At 39.2% G+C, this 12,989-nt stretch overlaps 1 protein-coding gene across 1 annotated transcript; it reads left to right on the top strand.

Moving 5' to 3' along the window:
- The first annotated feature begins 6,518 nt into the window (after positions 1 to 6,518).
- LOC147865259 (pentatricopeptide repeat-containing protein At4g13650-like) lies at positions 6,519 to 8,930 on the top strand. Its single transcript, XM_087318653.1, has one exon. It carries the CDS (start codon positions 6,519 to 6,521, stop codon positions 8,928 to 8,930), a length of 2,412 nt encoding a protein of 803 aa, XP_087174779.1.
- Positions 8,931 to 12,989: the final 4,059 nt, after the last annotated feature.

Genomic DNA, 12,989 nt, shown 5'->3' with positions numbered 1-12,989 from the left:
ACCTACCCTCATTTGATCATCTTGTTGACTACGTCGAGACTCTGTCTTGTGGTGGGTCAACTCTTGTAGCGAGCGTGCCAGCACCAGGTACGACTCGACGCCACGACGGTGGTATGGGATGTCGATCGAGGCTCGAGTTCGTCTCAATCCCTTCGCTCGGGGGTGGTCGAGTGAATCGACACCCTTCTTTCTCTCTCTCCTTTCTAGATCTATCTATTCATCTATTTTCTATCCTTATCTCATGCTTATCTCATGCTTACATTAGTCTATGCGCATGAGGTTAATACCTCAATTGCGTATTACGTTCACAAACATATGTTACGTTTGCGTATGAGGTCAATACCTTGATTCGTTGTAAATGATATTCGTTTGGTCTCGTATGCGTAAGAGGTCAATACCTCAATTACGTATTACGATTAACCCATATTTTTGGATGTCTTATGTGCGTAGAGGTATATGCCTCGATTACGTATCTCGATTACGTCATTTTTGGCTATTAAATATAATGATTTGTTTAATATCGGCACATGTGGTCACGTGTATACGTAGTTGATCATATATATGCGTTTGGTCTCGTATGTGTAAGAGGTCAATACCTCAATTGCGTATTACGATTAACCCATATTTTTGGATGTCTTATGTGCGTAGAGGTATATGCCTCGATTACGTATCTCGATTACGTCATTTTTGGCTATTAAATATAATGATTTGTTTAATATCAGTACATGTGGTCATGTGTATACGTAGTTGATCGTATATATGTGATAATATACATATATGTATATAAGTTATGACGTGATTTTAAAAAACATATATGGGCAAATGCCTCGCATATCTCTTATACGCATGAAACATTAAACATTCAAGAAGAGCAACCTACTTGGTTGGCTCAAGTGTTTAATGCATTTGTTCTCAAGGTCTCGAGTTCAAATATGACCAAGACCAAACAACATCGTTGATACATATGACTATAACACATGTTTAGACTTGCGGTCTAAGTGCACTTCGGGGTTCTCGTAATAGGACTTAAAGAGCCGAAACCACATATGTGGGCCCCGAAACATAGTTTATTGTTAACATTTTTTTCGTGTATAAACTATTCATGATGCGAACATACATGGTTGAGCCTCCAGGAGCCACCATGAAAAAAATCAATATAGAGATCGGGGAAAGACATTTATTTGTCACCCCCATGGTTTTTAAAACACCTTTGTGTTACCATAGTAACCTAATCTTGAGCCTCATCTCATACGTCTAGAGGGGTATTGACGTGAGATCATGATATCGATTAATGTTTGCCCATGATATGTTTACATCACGACATGACGTTATGACTATCTCTTTGACCTTATCCTATTTCTTTTCCAGAAATAATCATTTAATGGCTCAAAATAACGACCTGATGTCATCCGCTCAAGTGGAAGGAACTCAAGGGAATCCTCCTGGACAAATGTCCATTGAGATGTATTTTTCGCCAGATAGTACGAAGATTGCATATGTCGGCCGAGAACTAGGGGGTAAGGCCGCCGCCTGGTGGTGTGGGCTCCGTACTTTGGGGAAATTGCCCAATACTTGGACAGATTTTGTCACAGTTTTCAAGGGCCAATTTCTGCAACCTCCCTCTCGAACCAAGGCAGCACAAGCTTTAATGAACCTCTCTAGCAGGAAGTTTTCCTCGCTAGAAGATTATGTCCACCATGCTAGAACCCAAATCCGAAAATCGGGTCTAGAAGGGGACAATTGGTTAATAGCTTGTTTTGTCAATGTCATCCCCAATTCGGACTATCATTGGATAGTGCATGATAAGGATCCAAAATCCTTCGAAGAGGCCGTTGAAATAGTTCTTCGCTATCAACGCACTTCGAAGAAGGACCACAACAAACCCAACGAAGCGCCCGGGACTAAGCAGTCGCAATTCGTTGGGAAACGCAAGACACCCAACGAATTCATGGATCGCGATTGTAAGCAACAACATCCTTTTTGCGTATTCTGCAAAAAGAAGGGTCATACAAAAGAGCAATGTCGAAAGCTCCAACGGAAAGAGCACGATAACAAAGCTAAAGTTGCAGACCATAAAGGTCAGATTCCTAATGTCCTTCAGGTCTATACACATCATTTAAGTAATTGTCAATGTTCTTTCCCTCACTATGTATTGGGTCCCAATGATTTACTACGTGCAAACGGGTATATCAATGCATCTCCCGTACAATTTTTATTTGATTCGGGAAGCTCACACAACTTTGTGAATGATTGTTTGGTTCAGGTATGGGGAATCCAACTCACTGTAACTGATCAGACCTATACGGTGCACTTGGCAAATGGAAGAGTACAATACATCAACGGGGCAATTCATTCATTAGGAATTTCTATTGATACTTATATAGAGGAAGTAGACTTCCATGTAATGAATCTTTGTACCACTGATGTAATACTGGGTTATCCCTGGTTCTATAATAAAAGCTCTTCTTTATCTATTGATTGGGTTCATCATTCAATTACATTTGTACTGAATGACTGTACTCATTTTATTCAATGTGTCAAAAAACAATCCCTCTCGATTGTTTCCTCGTGTCCATCAATATCCGAGTTGTCTTGTTCTACTCTATTTTATTGTGTACTTGATCCGGACATTCACGTTTACAATATCGATAATGTCTCGGTTCAATTAACATATTTTGAACAACAACAACTTGATGAAATCTTAAATGATTTTTGTGATGTTTTTCCGAGTGAACTACCAGATGGTTTACCTCCTAAACGGAATATAGACCATCGTATAGATATTGTACCTAGCGTTGCACCAATAAGTATACCTCCTTATCGCTTAAGTCGATCCGAAGAGGATGAGGTATCTAAGCAACTCAAGGACTATTTACGAATGGGTTATATATGCTATAGTAAATCTCCATGGGGTGCACCAGTTCTCTTGGTTAAAAAGAAAGAGGGCACATGGCGTATGTGTATTAATTTTGAATAAAGTGACGATCAAGAATTTGTATCCATTGCCCCGGGCTGACGATCTAATTGACCGTCTCTAGGGAGCTCGGTATTTTACAAAACTTGATCTTTGTACTGGCTACCATCAAATTCGTATAAGTGAGGACGATGTTCCTAAAACGGCATTTTGTATGCGCTATGGCCATTATGAGTTTCTGGTTATGCCTTTTGGTTTGACCAATGCTCCGACTACATTTCAACAAGAAATGAATGACATTTTCCGAGAACAACTTGGAAAATTTGTCGTTATTTTCTTGGATGATATTTTAGTTTATAGTCGTACAGTACAAGAACATGCTAAACATGTCCGCTTTGTTTTACAAACATTGCGTGTCAAACAGTTTTATGCGAAGATCTCAAAATGTGAGTTCTTCAAGAAATCAATTACTTATCTTGGACATCTCATAACCGAACGAGGAGTTGCAATTGATCCTTCTTGCATCGAGAAAATCAAGCTTTGTCCCACTCTTCGGAATATTCGAGAAGTTCGATCATTCCTTGGTTTTGTTGGGTTTTTGCGAAAATCCCTTCGTAATTACTCCCAATTGATGACGTTGTTTATTGATCTTTTAAAAGGTCAAACGCGTAAGTCTACAAAACCTATTGTTTGGAATGCTACACTAGACCTCGCCTTTAAGGAACTCAAGGACCTAGTATGCAAGGCTCCTTCACTTCTTTTACCCGATCCTTCAAAACCTTTTGACATTGAAACTGATGCAAGCGATTATGCTATAGGTGCTGTCTTATATCAAGATGGTAAACCAATAGCATTCGAGAGTAAGAAACTTGATTCTGCTCAATGTCGGTATACCGTTCAAGAAAATGAATTATTTGATACATGCGCTCAAAACATGGTGCCATTATCTTTATGGAAATCGCTTTGTGGTAACTACGGACCACGAGTCCTTGAAATATTTTTGTGACCAACAAGACCTGAAAGGTCATAAGGCACGATGGGCTGATCTCATCCAGGACTTTGATTTTTCCATACGATATCGTAAAGGTTCCATGAACACTGTCTCTGATGCACTAAGTTGCATTCGTGAAGTTAACATGCTTAGCTTCATTGAAATAACATAAGATCTTTATGATCACCTTCAAGGAAAGTATCCTGATGACAGTTATTTTGCAAAATACTGAGCAAGAGTTGAGTCTGGAACAGACACCACCACATCCTCGAAGGAATACTTCCACATTGCTAACTGTCTGCTCTACCGTAATGGGAAGGTTTGTGTTCCAGATTTACTCGAGGTCAAAAAGAGGATTCTTTTTTAATGCCATGATGCACCCTCAGCTGGGCACCTTGGAATACATCATACACTCGTTCTCATCTCCACTCAATTTTATTGGCCTAAGATGCATCCTGACATACATAGCTATGTGACTAAATGTCACCAATGTCAGGTTAACAAAGCCGAGCGACTTAAAGCCGCATGACTTTTATATCCCTTGGACATTCCCAACAATAAGTGGGAAAGTATATCCATGGATTTTATTGTTAGGCTTCCTCGCACCCAAAAAGGCCATGATGCCATCTGGGTTGTGGTTGATCGACTAACTAAAATGGCCAGATTTATTGCTACTAAAACCACGGTAACAACTCTTGAATTGGCTTACCAATTCGTTGACAAGTTATTTCGTTTTAATGGGTTACTGATGGATATCGTGAGTGATCGAGATCCAAAATTTACTAGTGACTTCTGGACGCAAGTCTTTAAGAAGTTAGAAACTACGTTGAGCATGAGCTCCACGGATCATCCTCAATCCGATGGATAAACAGAACGAGTAAATCAAATTATTGAGGACATGCTTCGAGCATATGTTGGTGCAAAACCAACAAAATGGGAACGTTATCTCCCAAATTTGGAGTTTGCTTATAACAACTCCAAGCATACGTCGACAGGATATAGTCCTTTTATGTTGATGTATGGTTTTCAACCACGAGCCCCGATTGATGTTAATATACATCATGATGAGTTGCGAAGATACCAACTGTTAGAGACATAGACTAATGTAAGCATGAGATAAAGATAGAAAATAGATGAATAGATAGATCTAGAAAGGAGAGAGAGAAAGAAAGGTGCCGATCCACCCGACCACTCCTGAGTGGAGGGATCGAGACAGACTCGAGCCTCGATCAGCGTCCCATACCACCGCCGTGGCGTCGAGTCGTACCTGGTGCTGGCGCGCTCGCTACAAGAGTTGACCCACCAAAAGACAGAGTCTCGACGTAGTCAACAAGATGATCAAATGAGGGTAGCTAGGCCTCTTATTTATAGCGATACCCAAGGCCCCTAGGCAAGTTCACACTTGGCCTAATGGGTTGTCTCAATCCCGAGGATTTAAAAGTAATCCTCCCCTTCTTTACACTCTCGTTTAACCCTCACACTTATTCACGTGTATAGAATACTACGGTAAATTCTTACCACAGGATATTATATGGTCATGCCCGTAACAACACTAATGGATTTCATAAAAATGGTTTATTATATCCTTGCAATGTAGTGCCTAATCACAAGCTGATATTATATTGTTTTGTATTGCCCCCTTGCTACGAAAGCCTATTATCTTGTCATCGACATTCACATCCATATTTCATGGTCATCACGGAGATGCCTTATTCGTTCTGAAAGTTGTCATATTCGCTTCCAAGTAGTAATAGAGGTGAAAATGATTAAAAGGTGATAAGGGCATTAAAAGGTCAGTGGAGTGATTATTAGTTAAGGAACGGAAGAGAAATGTATGAGAGGGTTTACTCAATGTTGTTAAACTCACACTCTTAGGATATATATATGTACATTGATAACACTGTGATACAAAGTGCTCGTATGACAAGTCAATGATTTTCACATGTCAAGTTGTATGTGAAATGCCCTTACAATGTTTATGAATGACTTAAAGACATTATATGTTTCAACACAACCAAAACCCATGCAAAGATTTTCACTGCTCGTGATTTAACAATGAATTTAATCCAACCACATATAATAATAAATATATGGAACTATGCCTAATGTCAGAGGCGATTGAAGTGTCCGTAAACCCTAAAAACCCTAAACCACGCCTAATTTCATTGAAACATACAATGTGTTATTGCCGATCGAACATTTAGGGCATGGGATTTCATGGGGCCTGAGAGAGTGTGAAGTGAGAAATAGACCTGGGCTCACTACACATGAAATGGAATGAATGGAAAACATCCTTGGCTATGGTGTATGGTCATGTCAATGTGCATGCCATAATAGCCCACAACAAATGTGTCTGTATCAGTATGTATGAGTATCCATCCAAATGATTGACACTGATACATACATATATGTATATAGAACAGAGGATTTCCTCCAACAATCACGGTGCAGAAGAGTTTTAGGAAGCTATAAGTCTAGTAAAACACAGCATTCTTGTTCACCACACGACCACATATTTGCTCTGCTATCGTTGAAGGAGAAGGTTTTGTTAAAAGGATCCATGGCTTGGATTCCCCATTTTGCATTCAAGGGTCAGAGGATGATAAGTAGGAGATGCAGAACCACGTGCTTTGGAGAGGAAGACGGATATGGCAAACCACACGAAAGCATGCAGTGGAAAAGAGAAGAAAGAGAAATGGGACAGTTCATTGTGAACCACAAGAAATGCGATGTTTGTTGAATCTTAACTGTAAAATTGACCAAGAAGTAGATGGCTTTGGTACACTTATGGCATTGCTCAAGTCTTGTTCAAAGCAAAAAGATCTGGAAAATGGTATTAAAATACATGCCACTATTCTTGAAAGTGGGTTGTTTGGCAAAGAAGCTAATTATGTTGGGAGCATGTTAATCGATATGTATGCAAAATGTGGCTGTCTTGTAAAAGCTAAAGAGGTGTTTGATAATCTTCCTGTTCGAGATATAGTCTCATGGACAGCTTTGATATCAGGATATGTTAGATGTGGACATGGTGAAGTTGCAATAATGTATTATGAACAATTACAATCACATGGCATATCTCCGAATGCTATCACTTTTCTTTGCATCTTAAAGGCATGTGGGATCATAGGAGCAATAGAAAAAGGAGAAAAAATACACGCTGAGATTGTAGAAGATGGATCGATGAGAGAAAATGTATTGATTGCCACTGCGTTGGTGAATATGTACGCAAAGTGTGGTGTACTTGTAAAAGCACAAGATGTGTTTAATGACATTTTGGTCCATGATGTGGTCTCTTGGACTGCATTGATTGTAGGATATGTCCAGCATGACCACATTTGCGAAGCATTAGACTGTTTCGAACGGATGCAGTGTGAGAGTGTTGCACCAAACGAAGTTGCTTTCACATGCATATTGAAGGCCTGTAGTAGTACCAGAGCTAATGACAAGGGTCTAAGAATACATGCTATGATTGTAAAAGATGGGTTGCCAAGTGAAAAACAAAACTCAATTGGAAATGCATTGGTTGACATGTATGCTAGATTGGGTGCCCTAGTAAAAGCACAGCAAGTGTTTAATGAGCTTCTATTTCATGACGTGGTCTCTTGGAATGTGTTAATGGCTGGGTATGTTGATCATAGACATTATGAGGAAGCACTATGCTGCTTTCAACTGATGCACTATGAAGGTCTTTCTCCAGACTCATTCACATTTGTTTGTATCTTGAAAGCTTGTGCACACATAGGAGCACTTGAAAAGGGAAAAGAAATACATGGTGAAATAGCTAAAGAGGATTTATTAGAAAGGGATATTGTCCTTGGCACTTCATTGGTCGATATGTATGCCGAATGTGGTGCACTTTTGGAGGCACAAGAAATGTTTTACCTACTTCCAATTCGAGATGTTGTCTCGTGGACGACACTTATGGTTGCTTTTACTGAATACGAGCATGACGAGGAAGCATTTGATTGTTTTGATAGGATGCAATGCGAGGGCATTTGCCCAAATAATGTGACCTTTGTTTGTGTCGTGAAAGCTTGTGGCATATCAGGAGCATCTGATAAAGGCCAGAAGTTACATGCAAAGATTGTTGTCAACGAATCTCTATCACAAGATGTCCTGCTTTGCAATGCACTGCTGGATATGTATGCTAGATGTGGCATGTTAGCAAAATCACAGAAAGTTTTCGATGACTCCCTGATCCGAGATGTGGTCTCATGGAATTCTCTTATTTCAGGATATGTTCACGTTGGAGAAGGCGAAGCTGCTCTCGCATGTTTTGGTAAAATGCAACATGAAGGATTCTCTCCAGACGTAGTCACTATTATTTGCATATTGAAAGCTTGCGCAAGCATAGCCGCGATTGAGAAAGGCAAAGCAATACATGCTCAAATTGATAAAGAAGGATTGGTAGAGAGAGAGATTTTGATCGGAAATGCCTTGGTAGATTTATATGCGAAATGTGGAGCACCTCAAAAAGCACACGAGGTCTTTGACAAGCTTATAGTTCAAGACGAAGTCTCATGGACTGCATTAATAGCCGGATATGCCCGACATGGGAGAGATGAGATCGTTATGGACTTATTCGACAAAATGGTCGAAGAGGGTCTAGAGCCTAATCACATCACGTACACTATTGTGCTTAATGTCTGTAGTCATTCGGGTCTACTCGAGAAAGGCCAAATGTATTTTGAAAAAATGAGCATTGATCATGGGATCGTTGCAACGCTAGAACACTACACTTGTATGGTTGATCTTTTTGGCCGAGCCGGACTATTTCGGAATGTGATGGCTATAATAAGTAAGATGCCCGTTTATAATCATTTTCCACTGTGGGCTTCCTTGTTAGGTTCTTGTAAAAAATGGGGCAATGTTGAACTTGCCAGACTTGCATTCAACCATATGATACGATTGGATAAAAAATGTGAGGCGGCGTATATATGTATGATTAACATTTATGTGGCATCTAGCATGCAAAATGAAGCAAAGAAAATCGAAGCTATGAGATTGGGACAAAAATTCCCTTAGGAGGACATTATTTATTGTTATAATTCATAACACCTGATTGGGACAAAAGAGATATTCTTAGAAATATATATAAGCCTTTTAGGGTTTATTTGCATGCAACGCCAAAATGTTTACGGCTTATTTGCATCCCCTTTAGAAAGTCTTTAGGGCTTTGGAGAACCTATCACAACTTGTGCTCATGCAATTATTACCTATACATATGCATATATACGTGTAAGAGAGAGGGACCTATAACAAGGGGACTAGGGAAAAGTGAACACAATGAGATGTGAAAATTTAAGGTCGGAAAGATCTTGAATGTTGCCATTAATATCCACTCACTTTGTTACATTATTTTGAGGTTGTCAATTTTGAGTTCTTGAGCGTTTTTTATTCTTGTAAGTGTTTGTTAAAATAATACATGAATTTAATAAGTGATCGTCATGCCTCGTGCTCTTGTAAATTAATTAACTCATGATTATCTTATCATAACATTGGAATTACCTATTGTTGAGTAGTAAAACCAAAGTTCTATGTCCAATCACCTTTGAGCAAGTAGGAAGAGTGGCAAAAATTGACTTATGGTTGAAAGTGAATTCAAATATCTTTCAATGTGGCATCGTGTTGTGTGATATGTAGGTTTTTCAAAAATTGACTTATGGTTGAAAGTGAATGCAAAAATTCATTGTTGGCATCGTGATGTGTGATATGTAGGTTTTTCATCCATAAAAGGATTTCCAATGGTAAGCATGATACATTAAGCCAAGGTGTAGGGCATGTGAAGTAGGGACAACTAAGGAATAGTGAAGATGATCCACGATCCACCAAAAACTGATGTAATTGATTAGCATAAGCAAAAGGCATTTATTCTTGAATTGCTTTACTCGTTCATTTGTTGTTCTACAAGGCAGGCCAAGCGAGGATGCGATTCATGGTTCCCAAGGCAAATCATGTGGAGCGAGGGGGACAAACTCATTAGGGAGATCTTTGAGAGCGGAAACGGGAACTGAAAAGAGACAATGTGAGCGATGACCATGGCCATGAAGTGCATCCCTTGCCTGCCCACCTTCCTAGCAATTGACAACGGTTCAGTTTAGTTCAAGAGTAACACCGGGTCATTTGAAACAGGTAATATGTCGTATTCTCTTTTGGCATAGTTGGCCAGATGTAGAAAAGTACCCTATTTTAGCCTGATATCGAAAATATACGATGCATGCGTACCCCTTTTGCAACTTGATGGTTAAATATAGAACAAAAAAAACCTAGCAATTACTAAATTGTATATGTGTCCACATTCGTGTCAATTTGTATATCATGGAGCACAATTGAAGACTTGGTTCAATATAAAGTTCTAAAATTGGTATCCATATTCAAATTGTAGAGTAAAACTACATAAACCGTAATTATAAATATGTGGTTTTGGGTTTAGGAATAAAGTAGTACCCCACTTGTTGGACGGGTATATCGATAGTTTCATTGTATAATGTCATATAGTTCATGACAATGTAATTGGTAAGAGTAACAATTATGTACGACATTCATTTATACTATGTGGAACCAGTAGACTTGAACCGTAGGTAACTAAAAACCTCTTATTATCAAAAACATTTGCCTTTTCATATACAGTCATGCTAACGGAAATGAGAAATTACAATATCATGTTAATATCTCAAACTGAAGAAGAGCATGGTGACCAATTATATGTAAATACAAACTACGGTTCCAATAATGATTAAAAAGGGAAATTATGAACAGGTGAATTTAATTAAACGATAAACAATTACAGATGTTCTCATATACAAATATAATATGAAGTGATGGTGAACATTATGCCTCAAAATCCTCAATTTTTACATTACGCCATCTACATCAATCTATAAGCAAATCAGGCAGAGCAGGCTCCTCTGGCGCTGATTGTTCTAGACTGTTTTCATTTGTGTCATCTCCAAGCTCTCCCAAATCTGATGTATGGTCAAACTGTGCTACATCTTCCAGGTCCACCAGCTCCCCTGCTTCTTCATCAATTGGTTCCATTGGTTCTCGTGAAGTCATCTGGAACATCTCTGTCTCGTTGATGTGTTTTGCTCCGACTTCTTGATCCTGATCTGGACAGTCCCAGATTCCTGTGATTCTCATTTTGATGAAGTTAACTTGAGCAGGGTCCTTCTCCAATGCAACACAGTTTCTAAACATCTTCAATGCACAAGCTGTCGTTGTACCTAATGGTCGCATGAACACAAACAAGTATATATAAGAAGTAACGTCTTAAACTTGATCGACAGGATTGAAATTAAATATATATATATTATACCTGTGCCAGAGAACAAGTCTAGGACCCAATCATCTGGATTCGAGAAGAGCTCTATGAGGCGGTTGATCAATCTTTGAGGTTTTTGATAAGGGTTCACCATACTTTTATCCCCTGACACATGTCTTAATTTTTTGGTTACAGCTGGGCACATGATGTAGTTAACCACGTTACGCTCATTGACATGTGCTCTAGCCTTCTTCTTTGTAATTGAATCATAGTAGCCCACACAAAAATGTTCGACCGCACTAACCATTGGATCGCCAGGGCTACGTGTAATATTTGTTTTGATCATATAGAGAAAGAAAATCAAGTATTAGAGGTGTAAATGTGTACATATAATAAGAAGTACTGTAATGAGTAAAAGCGAACTATAACGCACCAATGCATGTGTTTAGTGGCATGACAACGGGACTTCAAAGCTGTTGTGACTGACAGTGATTACCCCATGCTATGAAATATGACTATCCTCCACAAGGGGGCCAATGTGAGTTCTGCGAAATCCTTTACCATTTTCTCGATCTGAGGGTACTTGAAAGGCACATCATCATATGTTGATCCCGCAATACGGAAACCATATGGTATGTCAGCTATCAACAAAGTGTAGTGCCTTCTCGGTAACAGTTCGAGCATCTGGGATACTTCGCCATTGAAAACACTATAATGAAGCTGTTTGAAAGGATCGGACCTATGCAAAAAACTCTTTACAATCTCCGAATCCTCGGGCAGTTCCATTTCCTTCCCTTTGGTCATTCTCTTCTCATATTTCGCACGTTCTAAGTGCGTGATGAAGGCCGCTGGAATACCGTCATTATTGTCGTTATTCTTTTTCGATTTTGATGGTTTCTGCAAGTGTCATTGTTGTTAGCAGGGAACATTAGTTTCTAACATATCAACATTCAAAAGACACATACCCATTCTCTAAATACAATAAAATATTCCTCCAATGCCTTGTAGGAAGAAGTTATTGGGCAGGCTTGTTCAACTTCTTCCCATGTTGGTAAACTCAGTTTTTGCATCATCAACTCCTGAATCTTCATGTATACCTTGTGACTGCACAATCAATATGAAATTAGAAATAAGATATTCAAAATAATTGAAGACTTTCATGAAAAGGTATACTATAAACACTTACTTTTGCAAGTCTGTTACCATCTCGTCCAAACTAAATTCCTTGGCGACCACTCGAGATAGCACGGATATTAACAATCTATCATCTTTGATACCTTGTAATGATCTCCAAGGTAAAAGTTTCATGTCCTCTGCTAACTCCTCGATTACCAAGTCGCTTTTTCCCTTGGTCTTTGATTTCATCTCAACTTGTGGATCAATTCTTCCCTTTTTTTATCTTTGCCCCTTGACTTCTTTCCGCTCCCACATAGAGAATATTTTGTCTTGGAGATCCCACACCTCTCCGGTTCGAAAAGCTAGTTGAAACCAAGAATCATATTTTCGGAGACCTTCGGATTTGGTACTCTCATCCACTGCAATCCCTACTTCCAATAAACACTAGCGTCGCAATCCAGGCCACAATCTTGGACCAAAACGATTCAAGGCATCCAGGTATTCATGATGAAAAAATCTTATCCTCTCTATACATGACATCTTTTGCCTATAATCGTTGTCATTGTTATGGTCCCATGCGAGCAGCTTCGCCTCCTCGTGAGTTAGTCCTGCATATACCTTACATTCGGCGTACTTGAAGAACGGCGTGAGAGGATATTCTTTGACAAGCTGTCGTCGAGCTTCGGCCGAATGTTATCCTCCGATTA

Source organism: Azolla caroliniana, unplaced genomic scaffold (assembly GCF_043228905.1).
Source record: "Azolla caroliniana isolate FFs.n. ecotype wild unplaced genomic scaffold, voAzoCaro1.0.p SCAF_4, whole genome shotgun sequence".
Taxonomy (NCBI): domain Eukaryota; kingdom Viridiplantae; phylum Streptophyta; class Polypodiopsida; order Salviniales; family Salviniaceae; genus Azolla; species Azolla caroliniana.
The sequence above is the reverse complement of the archived record's forward strand: the minus strand, read 5'-3'. Positions and strand labels throughout refer to the sequence as shown.